Below are 12,854 nucleotides of genomic sequence, written 5' to 3'. Positions count from 1 at the left end.
TATAAAGGTGGTTCGCAGAAAATGCATCGAATGACTGACAACTGCAAAGCATTGTGGATAAACCACGCGATATAAACTCGCATACCTTGATCTTGCAAAGGCGTAAAATTCGGGTTCCGTAGTTTTTTTGTTTTTTTTCTCGTTTGTTCGTTTGTTTTTGTTCTATTTTTTTCTTGACAAGGGAACTCGAATCGTTTGAGAAATTCGAATCCCGCCTTGAGCTCGACATTTTTTTCCGAGAAAAAATTGACTTTTTAGCTTTCCGAGCAACAAAAACACCTAATACTTTAAAAATTCGACATCGTTGCCCGTCGGGATAACAGAAAATACTTGGCGTAAATAATTCTTTCTGTGGTTGATACTGACGGAGTTTCTTTATATTTGGCGAGAACTTTTGTTGTTTGTGGCCATTCATTTTTATGCCCTACTCTCGCATTCGTGCGCGCCACAACGAGGGCAAAAGCAGAGGTTTTTGGTTTCAACGCCGAAAAGCAACTTGCACGAAGCACACTTTAAAAGCAACCGCATTAAAAAAGTTTTGTAAATATTTTAGTGCATAAGTTTGAAAGAAGATTAACCAGTCCATTCTCGAGATCTAGCCTGCGTAGCTCGGCCCTAGGGGAGGGGGAGGGGAGGGGAGGGGAAATAGGGGGGAGGGGAGAGGGGAGATTGACTATTGATGGACTAATCCCATTTATATTACAAGATGAAATAATTATGACTCCCAGCTTATCTAAGAAGAAATGCTACCCAATCAGAATCGAGAGAATTTGCAAAACTGAGAAGTCACTTTTCCTCTCCGAAATGGCTTTTCAGGCCAACAAAATAAAATGTTACTAATAAGCACTTGTTAACAGAAACATAATAATCGATGAATCTATCGCAATGGAGGAAATATTTTTATTTTTTGTTGTTAACTTTTTTCCACAAGCTTCGTGACACCTCAGTTTAGCAGTGAAGTCATTCATTTTTGAATGACTTTTTCAGATCAGTCACTCCTGACTGTAGTTTCAAGATATATAAGAATTATTCATGAATTATCATATATTCTAATAAACTGGTAAACCTTTGGGGTTATTTTTTCTCCAGTCGTCGCAGCTTTTCTTTCTTGTTTTTGTTGTGATGTTTTTTCCATGGTTTGTAGATCATACCTTCTGAAGTCATCTGACCAACTCCATCCATCTGTCCTGGTACCATGACAGGTGCGCCCTTAAAGAAGTGACGAACCTCTTTCTAAAAAAAAAAACAAATAATATGTACTTATTGACTGAGTGGGAAGGCCGTACGGGAAAATATTTGGCTCGAGGTGATGCCGTAAGGACCGAGCGTCCGTACAGATGGCCGAGAGCCAAATATTTTCCCTTACGGCCCGACCTAACTCAGTCAATAAGCATTTTATCATATGACCCTTAATAAAAAATAAATTTAAAAGTTGCAAATTATGTCAATACGGTCGCAGGTTTCGACCAGGGCCGTACGAATCCGAACGGCCCTGCTCGTTCAAAGCCGTACAGCTCTGCTCACGCCATTTTATTCCCGAAGGTTTTTTTAAGAGCGCGCGCACGGGCAGATACGGGTCATATGATAATAGACCATATGAAAAATACGTTCCCACTGAGATACCTTATTTCATCAGTTAAAAAAGTCCGCAACATTGCTTTCATTAGAAACTGGAGCATATCGAAATTAAAGATCTTCCAAAATTTCAGTGTATTAACATTAAATGATAAAAAGCTACAGCTTTTAGAATTAGAAAGGTTTGTATGGAAACAACAACCAAGGGCCTACCAGCCTCGCTATTATAATTTTGGTACATTTTAAATGCTTATCACTCTGCAGGGATTCAACATAAGACAACAGAACTCTCTGAAAATACTTATTTAGACATAGTATTTCTTGTTAGGAAAGCCATACAAAAACTGACTGGTCGAGAAACTCACACTATCACACGATTATCACCTCAAGCGATAATCCAAAATGGCGGCCAGCCGCTTTGTTGCTGTTACCGGAAAAAAATGCCTTTTATCTTCTTTTTTTTTTTTTTTTTTTTTGAAAGAATCACCTGTGTCTCGGTAAATATTCCCCGATATTCACTTCGCCTTCGGCGAATAATTATTAATTAATATACCATATCAACCATACTCACTTTAGCGAAGAATTCTTGATCAACTGAGCTGACTTTTGGCTGAGAATATAAGAATACTAACAGTTAAATTCATGAACAATCCATCAGATACATAGGAGAAAGGTAAAAAATAATAAGACCGAGCAAGTGGAAGTGAATGTAATGAAAACGGAAACAAAGAAAAATGGAAAAGAACACAGAAAAATGAGACAAAAAATGAAACAAATTAGCAGGCAGGAACTACTGTATCCCGTAGGTTCTGGTTGATAATTACCCGAGCACCAGTTTTTGTACTCAGCTCCATTCTCTTCTTGTCCAACAGGTCAGCGAGATCGGCATATTTTCCTGTAGAATACCGACCTTCTTGGAATTGAACACCTTCGACCCCTGGGGGAGGGGTACAGTAGAGTAGTTTGCCCTACGAAAACATGGTTTTCCAACATTTGAATCATTTCATTGAGATCATATTTCCCATATAAGAATCCAAGCATCACATCGTTATCTCTAAAAGTCGTTTTACCGATGAGAGCGCACGCGCGTTTTGGCGCGAAAGTTCCCGCCAAATTCACAGGAACCCCATCAGCATGGAGAGAAACAGCTTGTCACAAAGTACTTTTCTGTAATCGTCACATGGAACAGTGTATGGAAATGTTTAAGCTTTTTAACTATTTTATCATAAACAGAAACCGAATTGGTTCTTTTTTTGGGGGAGTGGGTTGGGATGGATGGGAGGGTGCGTTCGTTCATCTCACGTTACAAACTACAAGCTACATAAACAGATTCCCTTATTCGTGCGCATGACCATTCAAGTGGTGTGAGTTTAATCTCGTACCCAGAGCCTGCGTTTCTTCTGGCCTGCAGCGAAGAACGAGGGCTCTGGCAAAGGACTTTGCTCTGGCATAATCCATTTTTTGGCGCATGCGCAATTTTCGAAAAACAGATATATAACCGATCAAAATAATCAGAGTAAAAATTAAATCAAAGCAAAAATCGAAGTAAAAATCAAAGCAAAGATCATAGAAAAAACTAGAAATCGGAAAAATATTTTTAATTTTTGGCAAGTCTTTGAACACATGCGCTCTTGAACCGGAAGTCCAAGAAATCCTGGTCTCAAAAATGGATTATGCCAGAGCCCTCGTTCTTTGCTGTAGGCCAGAAGAAACGCAAGCTCTGGGTACGAGATGGGTATAAGGTTTAACAAAAGGGGCTTCTGGGACAGTTGAGTGTTTTTCCTCTTTTACTCCGACGAAGGACTAGCGTCCGAAACGTCAGTTTTTTCATCTTTTCACGGTGTATAATTTACCCTTTTATCATTACTGTTTTTCTGTTAGTTTTTTTACCTTGACATAATCCTTGAGGATGTAACGAGCAGTACGAGGGCAGTCGGGTGTACCACGGGAAGTCATATAACCACGCATATCTAATGAAAACAAACAAACCATAGTCAGAGGAGGATCCGGGGCTATCACAAGTGCCTTATCATTGTTTTTGTTTGTTTGTTTGTTTGGTTTTTTTTTTTTTTTTTTTGTTTTGTTTTGTCTTGTTTTTTTTTTTTTTTGGTTTTCTTCTACTTAAGTAAATTGATTTTTTCAATTTTGAAAATATTAATTTTAGCTATTTTCTTCGTTTCACGGTTGAGCATGAGAAGATAAAAGAATGTTGATACAACTCAAACAAAGAAGTTTATTCTCAAGAGAATTGACTGACATGTGGTCTGAACTGGGATTAAAACATTACGCCCAAGGTAAAGAGGTCTATTTGAAGGGCAATACAAAGCACACCACATGCTTTTATATTTACTTATCTTTTATAATACTTACATCCGTAGGCATTTAATAATTCGTCAGCATAAGGAGCTCTGTCAGAGTCGTCACCCTCTTCAGGAGCTGGTATGTTGATGCCATAAACTGCCTCCAGAACTTCACGAGGGATTCTCTGACAAACGTTCAACTTGTTAAGAAAATTATCATCAAAATAGCATCCATAAATATTAGAGCAAAAGCTAGGTAAAGCAAAGCAAAGGAAGAAGAGGAAAAAGACAATAAGAAGAGAAGACAGGAAAGGAACTCTAGGAGAGGAGAGAATAATGACAGAGCAAGATGACAATGAAAATGTTAGGGAAAATGAAATGTTTAATGCAAAAAAAAAGTTAATCAGAAACAGAGAAAAACTATTTAAAACTATTTAATTATAAAATAAGGGTGACAGACCTAAGGTTGGAATATAATGCTTTTCTCATTTAATACCACAAAAGTTATTCCCTTGAGTTTTATTTCTATATTTTCAAGTTTCAAGTTTCAAGTTTGGATACACTCAAACGAAGAACTTATCATTAGAACTACAGTCTGTAACCTGAAATGGGAAAAACATTACACCAAAAAAGGGGCAATTGAGTTTGCCTGGAATCAAGCTCTAATTTTATTTATTTATTTATTTTTTTCTTTTAATCTTTTTCATCAAATAACATTCATAGATACTAGAGCAAAAGCTAGGCAAAGCAAAGCAAAGAGACAGGGTAAAAAAGAAACATAAAGCAAAGGAAGAAGAAGGAAAGACGATAAGAAGAGAGGACAGGAGAGGAACTCTTGGAGAGGAGAGGGGAAAATGAAATATTTTTTTAGGATATTAGAGCAACTGGAGGCACATGGTCCCTCATCTGATCGATAGGAAGAATTCCATTAACGACCATCTCTGCCTTAGTGGACACAAATGATGGGAAGACAAGACCTGGACAATCACACAGGCAAACACTTGGACTAAGATTTAGAGTCTGAAACAAACAGCAAAAATATATGAGATGTTTGTATATTGATGAAGGTGGAGTAAGACACTAAGGTCAATAATACCATCAGTCCTTACCTAGTAATTTTTTGGTTTTTCCAGGTGTACTGTACCAGATACAGATATCACATGCTACTACCATCAGTCCTTACCTGGTAATGCTTTGTTTTTCCAAGTGTACCAGATACAGATACCATATGCTACTACCATCAGTCCTTACCTGGTAATGTTTTGTTTTTCCAGGTGTACCAGATACAGATACCACATGCTACTACCATCAGTCCTTACCTGGTAATGTTTTGTTTTTCCAGGTGTACCAGATACAGATACCACATGCTACTACCATCAGTCCTTACCTGGTAATGTTTTGTTTTTCCAGGTGTACCAGATACAGATACCATGCTTCTACCATCAGTCCTTACCTGGTAATGTTTTGTTTTTCCAGGTGTAGCAGATACAGATACCATACTACTACCATTAAACCTTACCTGGTAGCGTGTTATAAGTTTTTCCAGGTGTAGCAGATACAGATACCATGCTACTACCATCAGTCCTTACCTGGTAATGTTTCGTTTTTCCAGGTGTAGCAGATACTGATACTTTCTTATGCTGAATGATAGCATTAATTGTTGAACTCTTACCAACATTGGGATAACCAACCTGTTAACAGAACATAATAATGGGATCACTTAGCAGTAAGAAATCTAGACATATTGATCTGCATTGAATACTTTGTGGGCCATTTGCACTCAAAAGTCACTCGACTCTCCCCCCCCCCCCCCCCCTAAACCAAGCAGTTTTGTCAATATGAAAATCAGAAATGCAAAAAAGAGCACATTAATATGAGTATGAAAAATCTTGCTAGCAATATATTATGCTCTAATATTTTGTTATTTCTGAGCTATAGTCTGTCAACATTATTAGCCAAAACTTTGTCTACTTTGTAATATTAAGGTGATCTTTACATTTCTGGGGTTTAGATTGACACATCTTTTCAATTGAAGATGAGTAGGGAAATGTAAACAATGAGTGAAAATTGTCCTCAATTAGTGCGAAAGCCCTAGAATGACTAGAATAAAAAGATATAAGATTTATCCGCATAAACATTGCATACTCTAGCTCAAAACCTCACCATTCCTATTGTTGTCATGTTTGGTCTTCCATCTTTCATTTCTTCACAAGTATCACAATTGTCCTCCATGTTTCTGTGATGTAGCAGTTGACACAGTTCTATAAATTCCTCACTGGTCAAGAGTTTCCCAGAGTGGTCCAAAATAAATTTGCTCTCTCTGCTTGCACTCTTTGAAGAACTTTCCTCGCTATTAGTTTCAATTTTCTTTAAATTATCATCTATTAAACTTAAAACTCCTTCCCTTAATTTATCATCACCAGCAGCATCTTCAGTTCTGTCTTTATCTAAATATTTTTCACATTCCTCTATTTCTTTATCATCCTCTATGCCTTCCTGAAGAGCTGTATTTTTAGAGGTTTTTTTGGTATCATTTGTGATTGTTCCACAGTTCACTGGTAAACATTCCTGTTCTTCCTTCTTGTCATCCTCATCTTTTTCAATCAAAGTTTCCTTTAAATCTTGTTCTGTTTGATTCTCATTGTCATCTGTAGAGAGTCTTGAAAATCTTGATGTGATTGTTGTATCACCATTATCATTATCATCATCATTGTCATCATCTTTTTCAAGCTTTTCATCAGTTTTGGTTTGAGACTGTCGTTCAGCTTCATCAGCCTCATCCTGTATTTCCTTTTCCTTAAAAATTACATCAAAATTAGCCAAATTTAATTTCACATAACTAAAAACAACAGCACTGGGAAGCACGGATGGTGTAGCGGTGTGTCCGCTCGCCTCTCATCAATGCGACCTGAGTTCGAATCCCGCCGGGCTCGGTGTGGTATATGAGTAGAGTTGTTTGTTGGTTCTCTCCTGTGCTTCGAGGGTTTTCCGGGTTCTCCGGTCTTCCTCCCTATGCAAAAATCAACTTTTAAATTCAAATTCGATCATGGAATGAGGGCCACAGGTTTGTTAGCCACTGGCTAATAAGTGTTACCCTCGTGAAAGAAGGACCTTTTTTTAGCACTAAATCATGGAATAAAATATCCTCTTAAAAGCATCATTGCAATATTGTAAACATTCTTCTTTCAATTTGAGGGTCTCTCTGCAAATCTCTCAGGCTGAGCTTGTTAGGAGCTTGAGTCTGTTATATGGCCTGAGTAAAGCCATTAAATTAAAAAATATATAAATATAATCAAAGTCAGTAGTGGATTGATTTGTCACAAAATTTCCTTTAATTTCATACTTTGAGCAGCCTTTCTGTTTCTGCAAGAGCTGACCAAAAAGCAACACTGATTCCTTTTTCCTTAAAGTAACTTGCCCACATAGACCTAAGAAAAAGAGAGATAGTAACAGTGGGTTACCTGTGTCTAAAGGGGTAGTGTGACCAAGTGGAACCTGGGTCCAAGAATACCACAGGTATCCCACAAAATAGTAATACATACCTTTGTCCCAGTGTTAAAAAATCAGCTTTATTGATGAGGAGAAGATTGGCTTTACATGGACCTTTTTCGTTTACATAAACCTCCTGCAAAATAGCAATATTTTGTGTACAATTTCCCAACACTGAGCAACAATGTACAGAAGTAGCATTCCTGTGCCCACCCACCCCTCCCTCCTATGCAATATTTGTACCTACCAAATCTTCACATCTGAATAACAGAGGATTCCTAGCATCCACAATCTGAACAATAACATCACTGAAAAAATAACATTTGATATTTTTCTCTTATTCTCTTTATTTCATTACACACACCGAACGCATAATTTATAACTACTATACTATGAAAAAAAAAAAATTTATAATAATTTATTTTTTTTCTTCTAAGTTCCTTTCAACTAGAGACAAATGATAAATAATTTCTATAATAACACTGCAAATATGGACCCCTTTTAGATTTAGCTCCAAGGGTATAAATATTATCTATTCCTAGTCTGCTTCTAATTCCCATCAGTACTATTTTTCTGTTCACTAGTAACTTTTGAGAAGATTCATTAAATACAGATAAATCAAACAAGCAATCATATTTTAGGGAAATAATGTGTGGTTTGAAAATAGGAAAATAAATTCATCCATTTGTTTGCATTCTGATGCCTGTATAATTGTATTATACCCATGCAGCCTTTAGCCTCAAGGGGTATTGACCCCATTTGACCAGTTAGGTGTCTATGTGTTAATGAAGAAATAGAAAACGTGTGAGCGTGCTGTGTGCTGTCATAAAACATGCGGGGGTTGGCAGAATAAAAGAGAAGTGTTAGGAGAAGCAAGACGCGTAGCGGAGTGCTTCTGGACACTTCTCGAGTGTTCTGCCAATCCCCAAGTGCTTTATGACTGTAGACAGCACAGCAAGCAAGTTTTTTATTTCTTTTATAAAATACAAATTACAATAATAGATAGGAATGACGCAAAGGACAGTGCGCGCGCGTGCAATGTGCTCTCATAAAGAACGCGCTGCAAACCAATCAGAAAGCGACATTCATAACAGTTATTTAATTTATAAATGTATTATAATTTAAACATTGTGAGCATAATTATATCATACTGTAAATTGAATGCCATGCAGATTACTGTAGTTATCCCATTATTTTTATACCTTCGTTCAATTACTCTCCAAAGTTGTCTCCAGAATTCCAGGTTTTTCTCGAAAGGAGTCAGCATAATGTGCTCTTTTTCCTGCAACCTTTAAACCAATTAAATGGTTATCAAATTAGAGAAAACTCTTTTCCTGAAACTTTTAAACCAAATGGTTATCAAATTAAGCAAAACGTTTTAATGGCAATTTACTTTGTAAGCAAAGTAAAATTTTACAATAACTTACAAATTTCTCTTGTGCTGATTGGCTGATTTTTATCATCAATAAGAGGACAGACAGGTAATGCTGTCATCATCGAGCGCAAGCTCTTTCAGTTGTTTGTTTTTATCACAAGGAGAGCGACGTTTTTATTGTTTTTCTTGTTGTTTTTGTTATTCTAAAAAACAAATTGACTTCAGATTTTTATGTGTCTGTCCTCTTATTTGACAATAAATTTCGCCTATCACATTGTCAAAGTAGTATGAACTACTTTGACAATGTGATGACGCAATTTATCAACAATAAGAGAACAGACATATAAAAATCTGATGTCAATTTGACACAGTTAAACATTAGTGCATTAATTAATATTTTTTGACTCACATTGCAAGCTGTCTTCTCCATTCAAGTAGACTTTCTCTCTCGTGCAATTCAAGTTCTTGTACATCCATGGTTGTTGTCCATGGAGGCCTGTAATTTAAAAATATAATCATTATCATTAGCATGATAGATGACAAGGTAAAGATGTACACAGTTTGCTGGGAAATGTGATCTTCCGGGTGAGTGTAGTCTTGAGAAAATAATAGGAATATTATTATAACAGGATTATTATTTCAGAAAGACTGTTGTTGGTGGTGACTGACATTCTGACAACCTGATAAAACTGTAAAGATGTACAGTTGTGATGATGGTGATGAGGATATTAATAATGTAGTTGATGATAATGATTATGCTGATCAGGGATCAATACATGTATATTCTTGCTGCAACTCCTCTTTAAGTCTGGGATTCATTTATTTTACCTTAATTTGGCCAAAATATCCCAGAACACAGGAAATAAGGAAATAGCATTTCTTTTCAAAATTTCCTTAGTAGTATTCTCCCTGACCTCTAGTTTCGTTTTGCATAATCATGAATGGTGAGGTTCCTCTAACAACAAATTTTTCCACCCCACCCCCCCATTCTTCCCTTCTGAGATATTTCCAGGATGCTAATGATATCATGCATGTAATTCATGATGGTTTTGATGATGATGTGGTGATGATACTGACGATGATGATGGTGATGATACTGATGATGATGATGGTGATGATACTGATGATGATGATGGTGATGATACTGATGATGATGGTGATGATACTGATGATGATGATGGTGATGATACTGATGATGATGATGGTGATGATACTGATGATGATGATGTGATGATACTGATGATGATGGTGATGATACTGATGATGATGATGGTGATGATACTGATGATGATGGTGATGAGGATATTAATAATGTAGTTGATGATAATGATTATGCTGATCAGGGATCAATACATGTATATTCTTGCTGCAACTCCTCTTTAAGTCTGGGATTCATTTATTTTACCTTAATTTGGCCAAAATATCCCAGAACACAGGAAATAAGGAAATAGCATTTCTTTCAAAATTTCCTTAGTAGTATTCTCCCTGACCTCTAGTTTAGTTTTGCATAATCATGAATGGTGAGGTTCCTCTAACAACAAATTTTTCCACCCCACCCCCTCCATTCTTCCCTTCTGAGATATTTCCAGGATGCTAATGATATCATGCATGTAATTCATGATGGTTTTGATGATGATGTGATGATACTGATGATGATGATGGTGATGATACTGATGATGATGATGGTGATGATACTGATGATGATGATGGTGATGATACTGATGATGATGATGGTGATGATACTGATGATGATGGTGATGATACTGATGATGATGATGGTGATGATACTGATGATGATGGTGATGATACTGATGATGATGATGGTGATGATACTGATGATGATGATGGTGATGATACTGATGATGATGATGATGATGATACTGATGATGATGATGGTGATGATGATGGTGATGATACTGATGATGATGGTGATGATACTGATGATGATGATGATGACGATGATGATGCTTATGGTAATAATGAATGATGATGATCTGAAGATGATACCTAATAAATTTTACATCACTCAAGCAGTCTCCCAAGCCTGAGTACATCAAAATGAGAAGCAGTAGGCAGCACCTATTAGGGTACTATACATGTATTCAAACTCTTGTCACATATAACAGAGAGTACATGGTATATTACCGTCTAGGTATTCTAAGCAGTTGTTTGTTCTCTTCCTGTGCTTGATTAATGTGTTTTGCCTTCTCTGCTGACAACAGGCCATCATTTTGACTGGGAGTCACTACTGTTACATTCAGTTTCTCTATAAAGGAGAAAATAACAATGCTTATTTTATCAAGCTGTGACATTTTATTTTTACACTCACCCCTCTGTACACCACCAAGTTAGAATACCCATTTCATTTTTCTCATGCCCTGGATATCCACCCTTGTAGGTAGCTAGATAGTGGAGTAGGTGGGCAGGTGGACAGGTGGGTAGGTGGGTATGTAGGTAGGTGAGTAGGTAGATAGGCAGGTAGGTAGGTGGGCTAGGAGGGCAAGTGGATAGGTAGGTAGATGGGCAGGTTGACAGGTGGGCAGGTGGGTAGGTGGGTAGGTAGGTAGGTAGGGAGGTAGGAAGGAGGTAGGTAATTTACTGCATGCCACCAGTCAAGAATATAAAAGAGAAAAAGTGATTCATTTTGATTGACATCTGCATCATACACTCGCAACTACGGATTTTGCAGAACTTTGAAAATCACAATAAACTCCTCTAAAGCCATTTTCAATCACACGCGCCCTCTAGCAATTTTTTCTGTCAATCAAGGCATTTCCATAACATTGTCGAAAACACAAAGCTATAAGGGCACGTGCCTATAGAATGTCATTGAAACACCTTGATTGACTTCCATTGAAAGCTACTTCGTCGCGAAAAAAAATGAGCAAATTTCTAAACTATTGTTTACCTGCAGTGAACTCTGTCCCTGCTAACTCAGCTGTTGCTAGAAAATCATCTAAATTACTTTGTTCAGTAATAGAACTAATATTCAACCTTTTCCAGTCCTCTGCATCATTTAGCTCACTGGTATGTCGCTGTAGTATTAATTAGATTTAAACGAATGAATAAAGACCTTTATTCATGCAGGGTAATTCTTTCATATACCCAAGGGGCACTGCTATCAAAGGGATAATAAATTGGATAATAATGATAATAATGATGATCATGGTATCAAATATAAGACAAAAAGTATTCTAATCTACAGTAAAATAAAATGCAAATTAAGGGTAAAATATTTTTTTCAAGTTGTAGTCTTAATTCCTAATTCTGAATTAATACTTTAAATGACTTTGTAATGCGTTAGATTTTGGACTAAATTCAGAATATTCAAAATATTTTTTCAACTTTTAGTCTTAATATTCCTAATTCTGAATTAGTACTTTAAGTGACTTCGTAATGCGTTATATTTTGGACTAAATTCAGGATGTATAATATCACGAAGCTATCCTTATTGATAGTTTTTAATATATAATAAATAATTATAATCTAATAGGCATTCGAGTACAATTTTCTCCTCCAAATTTCAATTCAGTCGAAGATTTTCAAACACGTGTTGACACAAAACGTTCTTCTTACCCAACTTTCTCCGTGTTTTCCACCTTTAGCCAAACGTGAACGAGCTTTCAATATACCCTGACCAACTCCAGTCTTGTTCTTCTTTCCCATAATATGAAATTAGGTTCAAAATTGGTAAAAACAATTGAGAAAATTTAAGCAAATTATGAGTTCTTTCACCATTTTGGGGAACTGAACCCAATCCTTCTCGGCTCTTGCTAAAAAGGATTTCTAGATTTGGGTTGCCTGTGGTTATTTTTTCTATTTTATTTTATTATTTTTTATTTATTTATTTATTAATAATAAATAGATTTTATTTTAAAAACTCATTTATACCTTTAATTTTATGAAAACGCTTTTGTTGGCTAAAATATCTAAAGTATGATTAGTGATAAATTATATATAATGTAAAGAAAAGTTAAAATACAATTTCACTTTTAAAGAGTCTTCGTATTTTTATCAGTTCACGACAAAAAAGAGACAATCAGATTATATTTTTAAGGAAGGAAATATGTTTTTTTATGATTTAAAAAAAAAAATAAATTTAAACAATTTTTGTC

At 36.1% G+C, this 12,854-nt stretch overlaps 1 protein-coding gene across 2 annotated transcripts in view; it reads right to left on the bottom strand.

Annotated features, from left to right (window-relative positions):
- The window catches only part of LOC116290528 (large subunit GTPase 1 homolog), a 40,525-nt gene extending 28,050 nt beyond the window's left edge, over window positions 1-12,475 (bottom strand). The window contains exons 1-16 of one of the 2 annotated variants that reach the window (XM_089029722.1): window positions 12,316-12,475; window positions 11,648-11,774; window positions 10,885-11,005; window positions 9,149-9,235; window positions 8,567-8,653; window positions 7,612-7,672; window positions 7,418-7,500; window positions 7,219-7,303; window positions 6,039-6,671; window positions 5,465-5,566; window positions 4,752-4,895; window positions 3,946-4,069; window positions 3,466-3,545; window positions 2,400-2,543; window positions 2,147-2,185; window positions 1,067-1,233 (exon numbers count right to left, since the gene is read on the bottom strand). In XM_089029722.1, coding sequence (XP_088885848.1) covers window positions 1,075-1,233; window positions 2,147-2,185; window positions 2,400-2,543; window positions 3,466-3,545; window positions 3,946-4,069; window positions 4,752-4,895; window positions 5,465-5,566; window positions 6,039-6,671; window positions 7,219-7,303; window positions 7,418-7,500; window positions 7,612-7,672; window positions 8,567-8,653; window positions 9,149-9,235; window positions 10,885-11,005; window positions 11,648-11,774; window positions 12,316-12,405 — 2,166 coding nt within the window. In that variant the 5' untranslated portion in view covers window positions 12,406-12,475 and the 3' untranslated portion in view covers window positions 1,067-1,074. Of the gene's footprint in view, window positions 1-884; window positions 1,234-2,146; window positions 2,186-2,399; window positions 2,544-3,465; window positions 3,546-3,945; window positions 4,070-4,751; window positions 4,896-5,464; window positions 5,567-6,038; window positions 6,672-7,218; window positions 7,304-7,417; window positions 7,501-7,611; window positions 7,673-8,566; window positions 8,654-9,148; window positions 9,236-10,884; window positions 11,006-11,647; window positions 11,775-12,315 lie in introns of those variants that run through there. The other variant, XM_089029721.1, reaches the window with a different exon arrangement.
- Window positions 12,476-12,854: the final 379 nt, after the last annotated feature.

The sequence above is a fragment of the Actinia tenebrosa genome, unplaced genomic scaffold (genome assembly GCF_029948245.1).
Source record: "Actinia tenebrosa isolate PJP-AT-01 unplaced genomic scaffold, QUT_ActTen_1.0 PGA_scaffold14__42_contigs__length_11649687, whole genome shotgun sequence".
Classification (NCBI taxonomy): domain Eukaryota; kingdom Metazoa; phylum Cnidaria; class Anthozoa; order Actiniaria; family Actiniidae; genus Actinia; species Actinia tenebrosa.
This window is presented reverse-complemented; position numbering and strand designations above follow the sequence as displayed.